Source organism: Engraulis encrasicolus, chromosome 10, assembly GCF_034702125.1.
Source record: "Engraulis encrasicolus isolate BLACKSEA-1 chromosome 10, IST_EnEncr_1.0, whole genome shotgun sequence".
Taxonomy (NCBI): Eukaryota; Metazoa; Chordata; class Actinopteri; order Clupeiformes; family Engraulidae; genus Engraulis; species Engraulis encrasicolus.
In genome coordinates this window covers 40,833,622-40,846,458 of record NC_085866.1, presented here as the reverse complement: position 1 = coordinate 40,846,458, position 12,837 = coordinate 40,833,622, and the positions used below count along the sequence as shown (strand labels likewise).

At 44.0% G+C, this 12,837-nt stretch overlaps 1 protein-coding gene across 9 annotated transcripts in view; it reads right to left on the bottom strand.

Moving 5' to 3' along the window:
- kif1b (kinesin family member 1B) overlaps positions 1 to 12,837 on the bottom strand; it is a 105,686-nt gene that overhangs the window by 26,623 nt on the left and 66,226 nt on the right. For 4 of the 9 annotated variants that reach the window (XM_063208886.1, XM_063208889.1, XM_063208888.1 and 1 more), the window contains 5 exons: positions 7,614 to 7,716; positions 6,658 to 6,806; positions 3,917 to 4,095; positions 2,457 to 2,603; positions 390 to 644 (listed from right to left, as the gene is read on the bottom strand). In XM_063208886.1, the coding sequence (XP_063064956.1) occupies positions 390 to 644; positions 2,457 to 2,603; positions 3,917 to 4,095; positions 6,658 to 6,806; positions 7,614 to 7,716 (833 nt within the window). The remainder of the gene's footprint in view (positions 1 to 389; positions 645 to 2,456; positions 2,604 to 3,916; positions 4,096 to 6,657; positions 6,807 to 7,613; positions 7,717 to 12,837) is intronic. The other 5 variants (XM_063208887.1, XM_063208890.1, XM_063208894.1 and 2 more) reach the window with 2 other exon arrangements.

The following is a 12,837-nucleotide window of genomic DNA, read 5'->3' as shown; positions in this document are numbered from 1 at the left end:
TAATGTGTGAATTAATATTTCAGTAAACCACATGTTCATCACATATGTACAGTACATGTATGCATATACCATGCCTGCAAAATTTACATCATGGTTTGTACTGTATACAATTTTCAATATTCATTATGACCTGCACAAGAATATTAAACACTGCCATATGGGATCAACTCCCTATGTTGCTCCTACATACTTGTACAGTATACAATGTAACTATGAGAATGCCCGATTTCTGCATCGTTCAGAATTTTTCTCAAAACTTATGCAGGATCTCGTGTGCCTTTCACAGTACAGATATTGTGCTCGACATCTGCGTTCACATGAGTTGTGAAACCTCCTCCCCTCTCCCGTCCCCACCCCTGTGGCCTGTTCCTGGGGAAGGGGGCACCAACCTTCCCACCAGGGTGAACCAGGGGGAGCGGTCATAGAAAGGGTCCTGGCCGTCGCTGAAGAGGTCCGATCCCTCCTCGGTGCCCGCGTCTGAGCTTGTGTCGTCCACAAAGGCCTCGTCGTCCATGAAGTCCTCCATTTCGCTCTGCCGCTCGTCCGCCAGCTCCGTGATGTCCGAGTCGGCCGTGGAGAAGGTGGGCGACGGGGTACGGTCCGCGAGGTGCTCGTTCACGCAGCCGTGGAATATGGGGGAGCTGCTTAATGTGGGGATGGATGTTTCAAAGGTGGAGGTTGGTTGGTTTGATGAGATTGAAAGAGGAGGAAGAAGTGTAGAGCAGTAACAAGATTGGTTATTTTATGTGAAGACGGTATGAAGTAAAGAAAGAAACAGACAGGGATCAGAGAGAAAGACAGGGCAAGAAGACACAGACAAAGAAAAAAAGAAAGAAAGAAAGAAAGAAAGAGAGAAAGACAGAAAGAAAGAAAGACAAAAAACCCCACAAAAAACGAACAAAAATACACAGACAACAAATGAAAGAAAGGAGAAAGAAAAGGAAGAAAAGACAGAATAATCATAGGGAAAAGACAGGTGGCGGCCTCATCAAGAGTTACAGTCAACAGAGCATGTTAGCACTGGTAGACAATCCTTCCCAAGGGCTGATGTAGAAAACGGAGCTGACTGCCTGGAGTATTCTATTAGTACTGTCCCCCAGACCCCACTATGGTACATTATTGCAAACATGTCTGATAAGCTGTCCCCACCAACAGTGCATTCCTACCATAAAACCAGAGGGGTGGATTATTATGGGTGAAGAAAAGTGAAATCCCCAATCACACATTTGATCCCACCAACTATGAATGATCTGACTGTAAAAAGCATGAGAGGGAAACATCACAGACCTTTCACTTGCAAAGCCCAGGATTGGCACTGACTACAATGAAAATGGTGATGAGAAATTAAAAATGACATGATGCAGGCCTGAAATGTATCCAACCAAACATATGCATGTGGTGAGAAAATAAAATGATACATGAAGTCAAAACATGGAACTTAGGGGTAAACAATCAAATAAAACAAATAACAAATGAATCAAAATCAATACATGATTTTGAAATGAAAAATAATGAAGACAACTTGTAACATGAAACTTAAAATGAAAACATGTGAAAACCCAAAGCACTGCAAAGAAAAAAACCACAAATGCAGTCAACACTAATGAAGAAAGGAGAAACAAATAATAAACACCAAATGATGACAAAATGACATTATGAACTTGGGAATCTACGTACTGTATGTACACAGTGTGTGTGTGTGTGTGTGTGTGTGTGTGTGTGTGTGTGTGTGTGTGTGTGTGTGTGTGTGTGTGTGTGTGTGTGTGTGGTGCAGGTGAGGTGAATGTGTGGTTAAGGTTGACCTTAGACTTGCGGGGGGAAATGAGCAAAGCTTAATGAATGATTCATAAGGCTCACCTCTCCATCTTTCCTCCTCTCCATCTCTCCTTTCCCCTCCCCTCCGCCCATCCTCCCATGCTTCCTTATTCAGATAGCGTGAGCACACCACACATCCCTGACATTGTGACACCCCCCTCCCTCCTCTCATCTCCCTCCTCCTTTTTTTTTTTTTTAGCTCAGAGAGGGTAAACACACATTCCACCTCTGACACTGTGAGAATCACCCCTTCCTCCATCCATCCATCCTTTCCCCTCCCCTCCTCTAATCCTCCCATCCTCCCATGCCTCAGATAGGGTGAGCACACCACGCACCTCTGACACTGAGCAGATTCCCCCCATTCCTCCTCTACCTTCCTCTCTCCCTCTTCCACTCTCTTTTGCCTCAGAGAGGGTGACAACACCATGCACCTCTGACACCGTGTCTCATTAAGAACCCCTGGGCTGCTCCGACCCATAATACTACATAAACACATTACACACATTACGAGCCCCATGAGGAGAGATGACTACAGCAGCATTTTAGTAATGAAGATGGCAGTGGGCTTCACACATAGTGGGGGTCACAAGGTCAATCCTTCCTGAGGTCAAGTTCAAGGTCACGGTCACGGTCGAGCCTACCTGCCCACCAGCTTGAACCAATGGAAGCGGTCGTAGAAGGGGTCGCTGCCCGTGAGTGGGCCCTCGCCGCCCTCCTCCGCGCCCTGATTGGTGGAGGCCATCTCGCCCGCCCGGTCGTACATCTGACGCATCTGCTCCAGCCGCTGCCTGCAAGTAACACAGCACACGGGAACAGCCAAGGTCAGCATCTCTCTCACTCACACAGATATGCACACACATGCTAATACACACACAGGCAAGAACTCTCTATCTGACACACACACATTCACACCTCCACAAGGCTATTGGATAACAACAAAATGACTAAGAAAACACTGTCCATAGTTTTGAGAATCATTATTAGATCCTCCTCAGTTCTTTTTTTCTAGTCCTATTGAGGACATTTGGGCTTCACAAGTATAGCACAGACAGACACGCTCACACGCACACATGCACGCACACACAGCTAATATCAGATATTATGTTGCAGAGAATGTTCTAGATTCAGAGTCAGACTACAGAGGAAATGCCACAAGGTCATACAAGGCCTGGCTCCGTTTTTTAAGAGGACAGAACAAATGGTATTTTCTGGAATGAATGCGTAATGCACAACTGCAGATGCAAACACTGTCTGCTAAAGGGCTACACATAAATCATGGCCTTTGTGAGAAACCAAACGCTGCCATTTGGGGGATGAGAAATTATCCCTGCGATTAGATTCATGTGGCTCCTACAGTTAAGGTCAGAGCTGTTAATGTTGTTCTTGCCCCCAACACACAAAAGCATTTATCACACACAATGCTGAAACATGGGTGGAACTTTGTATCCGTGTGTAGGTGTGTGCTACAGACAACCTGGGGCTCCAAAGCCTGATGCTAGAAATAATGAGGTACTACCTGCGCATAATAAAAGTGGTCGAATTCACTAATTAACTCCTCTGTCGGTCTGAAAAGCTCTCATATCAAAATGAATTTATCTTAGTGAAATGGTGGAACTAATGTCTATGAAGATTCTCAGTAATGCTGGTCATGTTAGTAAAAAAAAGAGTTCAGTTTAAGGCATTTGGACTTCTTTTTATGATGGAACGAATACAAAGTGTACTGGATTCAAAGATATGTATAATGTGATTGAGTGGCCATCACTAGGGTTGTGGGTGTGTTCTGTCACACTAACTAGCCTGACTCTTTGTAGAGATCCGAACCCCAGTTTGGTACCTCAGAAGGTCCGGGTTGGAGTCCTGGTGGGGCAACTCTATTCCCCTTCATATCCCCTACATACATCTACTGCAGAGCTTGACATCAACGTTTTTGACCACTGGCCACTGTGGCAAGTGGTTTTCCCATGTTACTAGCCAATTAGCCTTTCTGCAAGCCAGAATTTTGTTTTGCCAGTTTTTTTTCTTTCGAATATCCTTGTGTTTAAATACAAACAATTGATGCAAATATTGTGATTTGTGATTTCTCTATACATGTCCATCTTACTTGAGTTTCTCCAGGGACCAGTAGTGTGTGGCCCCATTCTTCAGGTCCTGCACCTCCACTGCCACCACGGTGCGCGGGAACGGCCGCGGGTCGCGATCCTTCTCCGGCTCAGGGGGCAACAACTCAGGGGGCAGCGGAGAGTACAGCGTGTCCGTCAGCAGAACAAACTGGAACTGCACCTGCAAGAGGGAATTCATATGGAGAGAGAGAGAGAGAGAGAGAGAGAGAGAGAGAGAGAGAGAGAGAGAGACACACACAGAGAGAGACAGAGAGACCATGGAGAGGGACAGAGAAGGAAGAGAGCGTGACAGAGAGTAAAATGGCAGAAAAATAAGCAGTGAAAATCAGTGAAGAAAATAAAGAAAGTAACTCCATTTCCATTCACCCTCTCAAGGACAGAACGTGTATGTTGTGTGAATCACATCCCTGGGTGAGAGGAACTCATGCCCAGTGTATGAATGAATGAAGTGCTTCCAAGCTTGTTTTTGTAATTGATTCTCCTTCTCCTTCTACAGTCTCCTCTGCATTAAGTATATATACAGCTGAGCATGCAATACAATTCTCAACCAATCCATGATCTTGATCTAATATGATTCAGCATCTTTTGAGCTTAATGTCATTCTGTAAACGTATAAAAATGAACAGGAAAAAAAATCTAATCACCCATGCTATGATTTGTGTTTATGCACTCACTGTGTAAGAGGCGCAACACAGTTTTGGTCCACACTACAGTAAAAGTATGCATGATCAACCTCATTGCTGTAGGCAATAATAAGGGCTGCAGGCATGCAATTATCAGCCTGCCTATTGGCATCAGACACCTGCAAGGTTTCTTGAGGCAATATCTTCTCAACGAAAGAAAAAAAGGCAAACAGAATATAAATAAAAACCAAACGGGCCGATGGAGCGAGCGAGGGGAGCGAAAGGGAAGGAAGCAAAAGCTCAGAAGGCAGAAACGAGAACATCTACTTTCAGTCTGGCATTTATGACCCGGCTCCCGGCAGCCGCCATGTCCGGTAATCAGAGAATAAATCACCTCCAGCCCACAGCAGGACAGGACAAGAGGGGAAAGAGCGGAGCGAAGATGTGGAGGATTTAGATGGGTGGCTGGAGGCAGAGGCGGAACTATAGGGAGGGCAAGTAGGGTATTTGCCCCTGGGCCCAGGGCCCCTCATGTATTGGTGGTGGGGGCCCTAGTGTGACCATGGCAGGCCATATGGCAGGCCATATCAGTGTTTTGCCCTGGGGACCTGAGTACAATTTTTCTGCCACTGGATGGAGGGAGAGAGCAAAAGAGAGGAGGATTTAGGTGAACCAGGCAAAACGAGGTGCTATGAGGATGTAGGGGGAAGGCGATATGGTTGAGGGACCTGGCTGATGGGAACTGTAGTGAGTGCTGTAGGGACTGGAGCTGCATGCACACAATTCATTAGGAGTCGGCTCTCTGGCCATCAATCAAATACTGATGAGAGGGGAAGCTGGAAATGCTTTGGGGTGTACATCTTCACCCCTGAAAGCAATGCATAGACTTGCGTGATAAATAAAATCCGATTTGGATTCCTCCTGACACCCTTTTTGCATCCCCTTGTTTCTTAAAGCTATGGTCTACCCATAATGTGCTGAATGCAGAAGAGCTATACGATTTTTAGTCTATCTATCGTGACCGTTACATGCATTTCACATCCAACATTATACTGTACCATGTGTGGGAACACTATGATATGGAGGCTATATCCATCTATAAGGCTCTGGTATAGTCATCTCATTTACTGAATATACAGGGTGCGTCTGGCAATGGAAGTGTCCATCTGCATGGTTGAGGCATGGTGTCACCACAGTAACCTGAATATAGTGGTAGCATTTGGCAATGAAGCTGTGTAATGTGGAAGTGTAATGTGAAGCTGTGTGTAATGTGGAAGTCATACCAATATCTAAAGACTCTATTGAAACCATGGCATACTGTATGAAGAGGGTGCATCTAGAAGAGGAAGGGGACCTGAGTACTCTGAAGGCCATATTTGTCTTAAGAGCCCATGGTGGTGGTTTAACCATGATGCACAGGGTGTACTAGATATTTTCTGGCGATGCGCTGTCTATTTAGTTTTGGATAAAGGTGTCCGCGTTAAATGTAGTGTAATGCACTGTAATGGAAATGAGTGTACAGTGGAGTCCATCATAATCATCTCTGAAGGCTCTGCTGCAGACATAGGGCTACAGAAGATGTTCCTGGAGAGATCCTGTGTAATAGAAGTGTATGTAGATGTTCACTTCCCTCCAACACAACACACAAAGGTATCTATCACACACAAAGCTGAAACATGGGATCAGTGGTGTAGTCTACGTAGAACGCGGGTATACAGAGTATACCCACTTCTAAATTTCAGGGATTTCAGTATACCCACTTAAAATTGATTGATCCATTGTTTTGAATAGCACAAATATATACAGTATACCCACTTCAAAAAAATCTCAAATACACAGTATACCCACCATAAAAAAGTAGACTACACCACTGCATGGGATGAACTTTGTATGTGTTTTAGGTGTGTGCTAGACAACCTGGGCTCCACAGCCTGATACTGGAAATCACAAGGGTACTTCCTGCGCACTTAAGTGTAATAAAAGTGGTCAAATTAACTAATGAACTCTTCTGTGTGAAAAGCTCTTGGAACAAAACAATTCATTTTAGTGAAGTACTATGTCATGGAAGTGTGTGTAGATGTGCACTGTGGAGGCCTTACCTTCTTCTTGAGCTCCACACTGATGGCATTGGCCTCCTTCAGGTACACGGCGTTGCCCCACAGCTGGTCTCGCAGGGAGGTGAACTGGTGGTAGCGCCATTTCCTGAAGGCCCACTGGGCCATCTCAAATTCACGCTCAGTCCACGGCACTGTAAGAGCATTATCATCATTTAATCCACACTTGCACTGTGTAAAAATACTCATCAACAGTCACTTAACTTACAGTACTCACTCAAAGACACAGAAACGCATACTGCACTTGCCCATTTGAACGCATACATCACTCATTCAACACATTCATCTCTGCTTTCTCTCTCCAACTCGGTCTCTCTTTCTCTCTCGTGAACATTTTAACATTCACTTGATCTGAAATGCTGATTATGTGTTAAGATAAATGTGCTCACTGTCTTTAGAACATGTCTTAGTATCTCCAAAGAGATTAACAAGAGAAGATGTTACGTACTTGGGCACAAGGCACCATAATATATTATAAAGTATTACTTGATTCATTAAAATCTTATCTGAGCAGTACTTAATCTGCTTGATCTGAAATGGCCAGATAACGTAAAATCTATCAGAGTCAGCAAAACCGTTCCTACATGGGAAAAAAATATGATGACCAGCTTATCTTCTCCTCCTACCATCCTCCCCTTCTCCCCCTTGTACGTACCCAATAAAGGAATACTACATCCAGAGATACACATTCACATACTATATATACACACACACACTCTCTACACGCAAACTAACGGACACAAACCATGTGTGTAAACTACCACCCATACCACACAGTGTATATTCTGGTACCTTCCTCCTCTTCTACCTCTTTTACATAACCCATAGAGGGCATACTACAGCCTCAGCCACACATTCATCACACTCACACTCTACACACTGCACTGCATGCACACTACCACCCATACTGTAACACACTTTAACAGTCTATTTCCTCTTACCTTCCTCTTCTTCTTCCTCTTCCTCCTCCTCGTCGGGCGTTTCTGCGGCCAGTGAGCGAGTCTCTACCTGTTTCTGAAGCTCCTGTAGCTTGCTCTCATACACCTGTGGAACATGTGCAGGAAGAGGGACAGAGAGAGAAGAGGGGGGAATACCGACGCCTGTCAATATGCAATAGGGCAAGCAGTGAGGGTTGTATGCAAAGGAAAGATGCTCAGAATATGGTTTGCCAAGCCAACCAGGCTTAAGAAACATGTCACCTGTCACAAACCTTTGATGCAGGAACCTGATCACGTGAACCTGAACCTGCAAACAGTGTTTACTTTTGGACAAGTATTGGTGGTAATGTATATTGGCTGCATAATCCCTAACTAATATTAATACTAAATAAAATAATGTATAATGTGGCTCATTAATGGTTGAGCAAAATTGGGCTGAGCCGTCATGTGTGAACTGACATGATTCTGCGTAGGGGTGGGCGGTATGGACGGTATACTATCGTAAAAGGTATTTTTTCCATCAAGGTATGGATTTTGGCCATACCGTTCTACCGTGATATAGCGCATTGCATCCTGCAGATGGCAGTATAGACAGCGTTTTGAACATCCACCCGACTGACTGCTCAACTCAAGTTGTAGCAATGTGGTTGTAGAGAAACAGCACAATCATTTCCTTTGAATAAGCTTCAAGTGTAAAATGTATGGTTAGTGTAGTGAACTATTGTTTGAAATGGTATGTGATGGCAACACATTTCGATTCTGGACTCCACAATTTACTGGGCACGAAATGCAAGCTAACTAGCTAACAGCCCAAGTCATTCATGTCTATGCTGGTGTCTGACAAAATAAATGTGCTTATTTGTGCTAACATTGGTTGCCTTACATTTAACACATTGCGCCAGCCGTAACAGCTGTATGTTACTGTTTCCAGTTGAGATAATACCATTCATGATATCTGACTGGGTGTTAGTAACTAAAATGACTGTTCACTGTTTAAAATGTGGCATTAGCGATTTCGCTAACGTTAGCACGCTAACCGCTGGTGCAGTGAAAGCTGCCATTGCCATTCAAATGCATTAGTTCTGCAATGCATTGCTAACTGCCTCATGTGAAAGTTCGTTTTTCTAAACTTTAACAATGACAGCTTAAACCATTATGCTTGGCATAATCACAGATGCAAGCACACATTTCAAAATTACCATAAACAACTCCAGAAATAGAAAAAAGGTGCAATGAAAGATGTAGTTGATTAAAATCCACGTTCAGTTCTAGTTACTCTCAATGTGTTCAGTTTGACACCCCTCCCTTTTCCCCCTCTCTACCGTAGTTTAACCCCTTCGACACTTGGTGAAATTGACAGTGTTCTATTGGGTAGCATTGCATTGCATTGCAAAATGCATTTTACATAGGCTAGTTTTTGCTTGTTTTTAAAAAATGTAATGGCAAGAATTCACACATATATGAAAGGACATTGTGTCATTTCCAAAAATCAAATGCAAAGGTTAAAAAAAATGTGGGTTTTTTTTGGTCATTTTGCAACGCTTCAATTTTAAACAAATGTACAATACCGTGATATATACCGTGATATATACCGTGACTAAAATTATACCGAGGTATACATTTTTGGCCATATCGCCCACCCCTAATTCTGCAGCACCAATTCTGCACCCTAGATCTCTAAGGACATATCTGTCAGCATTAATTCCTTCACTGTAACATTCTTGCATACTGTAGATGGTGCTGTATGTTCAGAGGCATTGACTGCACTCAGCACATTGTTGTACTGTATTTACTTGGAGAAAAGGGGAATATAGCAGAAAGTCTCTGCATGTGTTATCCCTGGACTGTGTACAAGGAAAAGAGATGGCAGTAGTGGCAGAGATGGTCTTATACGAGACGAATCACTCATGAAACCTCCCATAGGAATGAACGAGAGCATTTGGCTACGCGAACATGGCGCTTACCGGTGTCACTCCCACCTGTCCGGTAACGAGAGCCAATTGCTTGCTGAGCTGCGCTGTCACTTATCCAATCATCTCGACGCCTCGACGCAAGTGCAAATGTAAACCTTTACGACTGCTCGTACCTAATCGGTTTGTTTGCTGGCGGCCATGTGGTTTGTTTGCCGTCCGTGGAAACTTCATTGTGAATTGGGCAGGGAGCGCAAATCGACCTTAATCACCTTTCTGCGCGCATCCAAAACGCAGATGCAGGACAAAGGGACTATAATCATGGAAACAAAAACGGCCGTGCATAGACATTTGCACATCCGTTGTGGTTTTTCTTTTGGTTGAAAACAAATAAGTAACCGTTTGTCATAGCTATTATCAGTTTAGGCAACAATGATATCACAGTTTAAAACACCAATTTTGAGGCAGGCTATATCATTAATTTATTCAATAGCCCATTTTTTATTATTATTACTGATGAGCAGAGACGACCACTGTGCTTAGGCTACTGCTTTGGCTATCAGAAAATAAATCAGTGTCCGTTTGACAGCCGGCTGGAAGAGGTGAAGTAGCCTACACGCCACGCAACTTGCTCTCACCTGCCGCAAAACAGAACGTTGTCGTGGAATGTGGCGCATGCGCATATCAAAAATAGCATAAAGGAAAAACGCTGTTTAAAAGTGTTTCTTTCAGGTTTCGGTCATTCTAAGACTGCCTTTAAAACCAGTTTTTCATTGTGATTCCAACCATATGAGTTGTGTATCGCTGTGTTGTCCCACTGTCACACAACATTATTTCCCCCATTCATTCTTATATAGCCTACCCCATCACTGACTAATCTCAAATAGTCAGTTTGAGGCGTAGCCAAGATGGCCGCCGAGTGATGGGACTTATGGGAACAGACTTTGGTAGTGGTCTTGAAACTGTGAGCATGTGCTTTGTGCGAGAGAGAAAATGTGACGTCATCAGCTACTGTATGGTCTTACAACTATGCGTGTGTTGTTTGTGGTGTGTGTGTGTGTGTGTGTGTGTGTGTGTGTGTGTGTGTGTGTGTGTGTGTGTGTTGTTGCTTGAGTAACCCAGACTGGACCCCAAAGTTACCTCCCACTGCCTTGTCACCACACTGTGAGCTCACTCCATTCGCTGGGTAGCAACAGCTCAAATCCTTTAGTACCCCTCCAGACTCAATTATACCCTCTTTCTACTTTCCGTGATTTGTGCATGCCCCTCCTCTGAGGGGTTGGCAGCAGGGCACAAATAAGCAGTAAAAGTATAAAAATAGATTTGTATGGATCATATAAGATTTCGTCAATTAAAATGGGAATGGCAGTGTTGCAGTCTCTGAAAGTATGCCGTTCCTATACTGCATGTCTGATTTTGATCCACTAGGGGATAAAGAGATTGGTGACTGAACACAACACAAATTGCCATTCGAAATTCAATGGGCTTTTTGAGATTTGCGTATAAGTCTGTGCGGGCAGGGAACTCTCCTGAAAGTCTCTGTTTTGCGGTCCTCTTTTCATCTCTCGTCACTGAGGGCCTGGACTAGCTTGACCCGGCAGCACAGCACAGCACAGCACAGCCCCTTGTTTACAGTTCATAGTACCATGGAGACCAAAACGACAAATGGAAATGTCAGAGTTTCAACAACTGAAGTGCAGTACAGTGTTCCTACATGCAGGGTGCAATTTGTAGATTTGATGGGGGGGATTGTCCCCTCTTCTGGTTTTGATATCGCCAAATTCAATTATTCCATTCCATTGATATTGCTTGAAATCTGAAACATATCCCACATTCTCGTTTACCGACAAATCATGTACGGTATGCCTATGGTTTTGACCCACCAGGGGTGGTGACTGCCGATTCGCTACCTGAGGATATTGTTAAGATTTATACTTCTGTGTAATCAGGGCATTCTGCGGTCCTCTTTTTATCTCCTCAGAAAACCCCCGGAGCTGGCTCGACCTGACATGGCAGCACTGCCGATTCGCCAAGAAAACGGAATCATTTTTGAGATTTATACCTCTGTGCAAGGCAGGGCATTTTGCGGTCTTCTTTTCGTCTCAGTGAAAAGGCCCGAACTGGCCCTGGCCCTAACCTGACAGCACAGGCCCTGGCTTGTTTACAGTGCACGGTGTCATGGCGACCAAAACGACAAAACTGGGGCTGACCCACATGCAGCTCAATTATGTTAATGGGACAGTAATGAGGCATGACTAGGAGGAAAACAGAGCGACTGGGAGGGGAAGAGACCATCACAGGAGCTGTTTACCATGTAGGCTTCCAACACACAGTCTGGCACGATAAGGACAAGCATCACACACACACACACTCGCTCCCTCGCACGCACGCACGCACACACACACATCAGTTATTGGGCTCTGTGGCACTTAGAGTTCACTGAAGCTTAGCGCCAGACAGTCAACTCGGTGACTAATTTGTAAAACTTTCTTAAGCCAGGAAAAAAAAATCAACACAGCACTTGCAATCTGATTAGAATGCAATTTTCTTTGGGTCAGAGACTAGGGGATGGGAGACTTTCTTCAGAGCGACTACATAGTTTGTGCGGTGCTGGCTTGATTAGGCTACACTGGCAGCGAGCCTGTATGCCTTAACCCTTCAGACAGGGTCACCGTCCTGTGCTGTATGCCATCTTTTATTAAGTCTAGTGTTCTTAGTATGTCTGTCCTCTTCCACTAATATTCAAATTACAATGTAACTAGGCAACTAGAGTGGACTTAGAAATATGGGTCAGATCCAGAGTTACGATGTTCAAGACCACAAAATGTACTACAATTTTCTTCAGACATTTTGTAGATACAATTTGTCAACAGCATGGTTAACTGCCCAGGCAAACAGACTGGCCTGTGGCCGCAAATATGAAATGAAGATGGATGATTCAGCCAGGAGTCAGCTTACGACCCCATGCTTCATTTAAAAATGTTGAAGAGAGGCATTGGCTGCTAGTGTTTAGACCCTTGTGAATGGTTCTCATTAGCCTATAACTCACTCTTATTAATCATAGGAACCTGAGGCTCCATTCAATCATTCACTAGCACTATTTTCCAGGGGTACATGAATATATTAATAGATACATAAACATAAACAGCATGGGTCTATTAATCCTGGCCAAACTGCTTATAAAACAAACTAAACGGATCATTCATTCTAATTGAATACACACAGGAAATGTATTTAATATCCTATACCGTATATAAAATTAATATATGTGTCAATGATGTTTTAGTAGCAGCACACATCCTGGAGGTACAGCCACA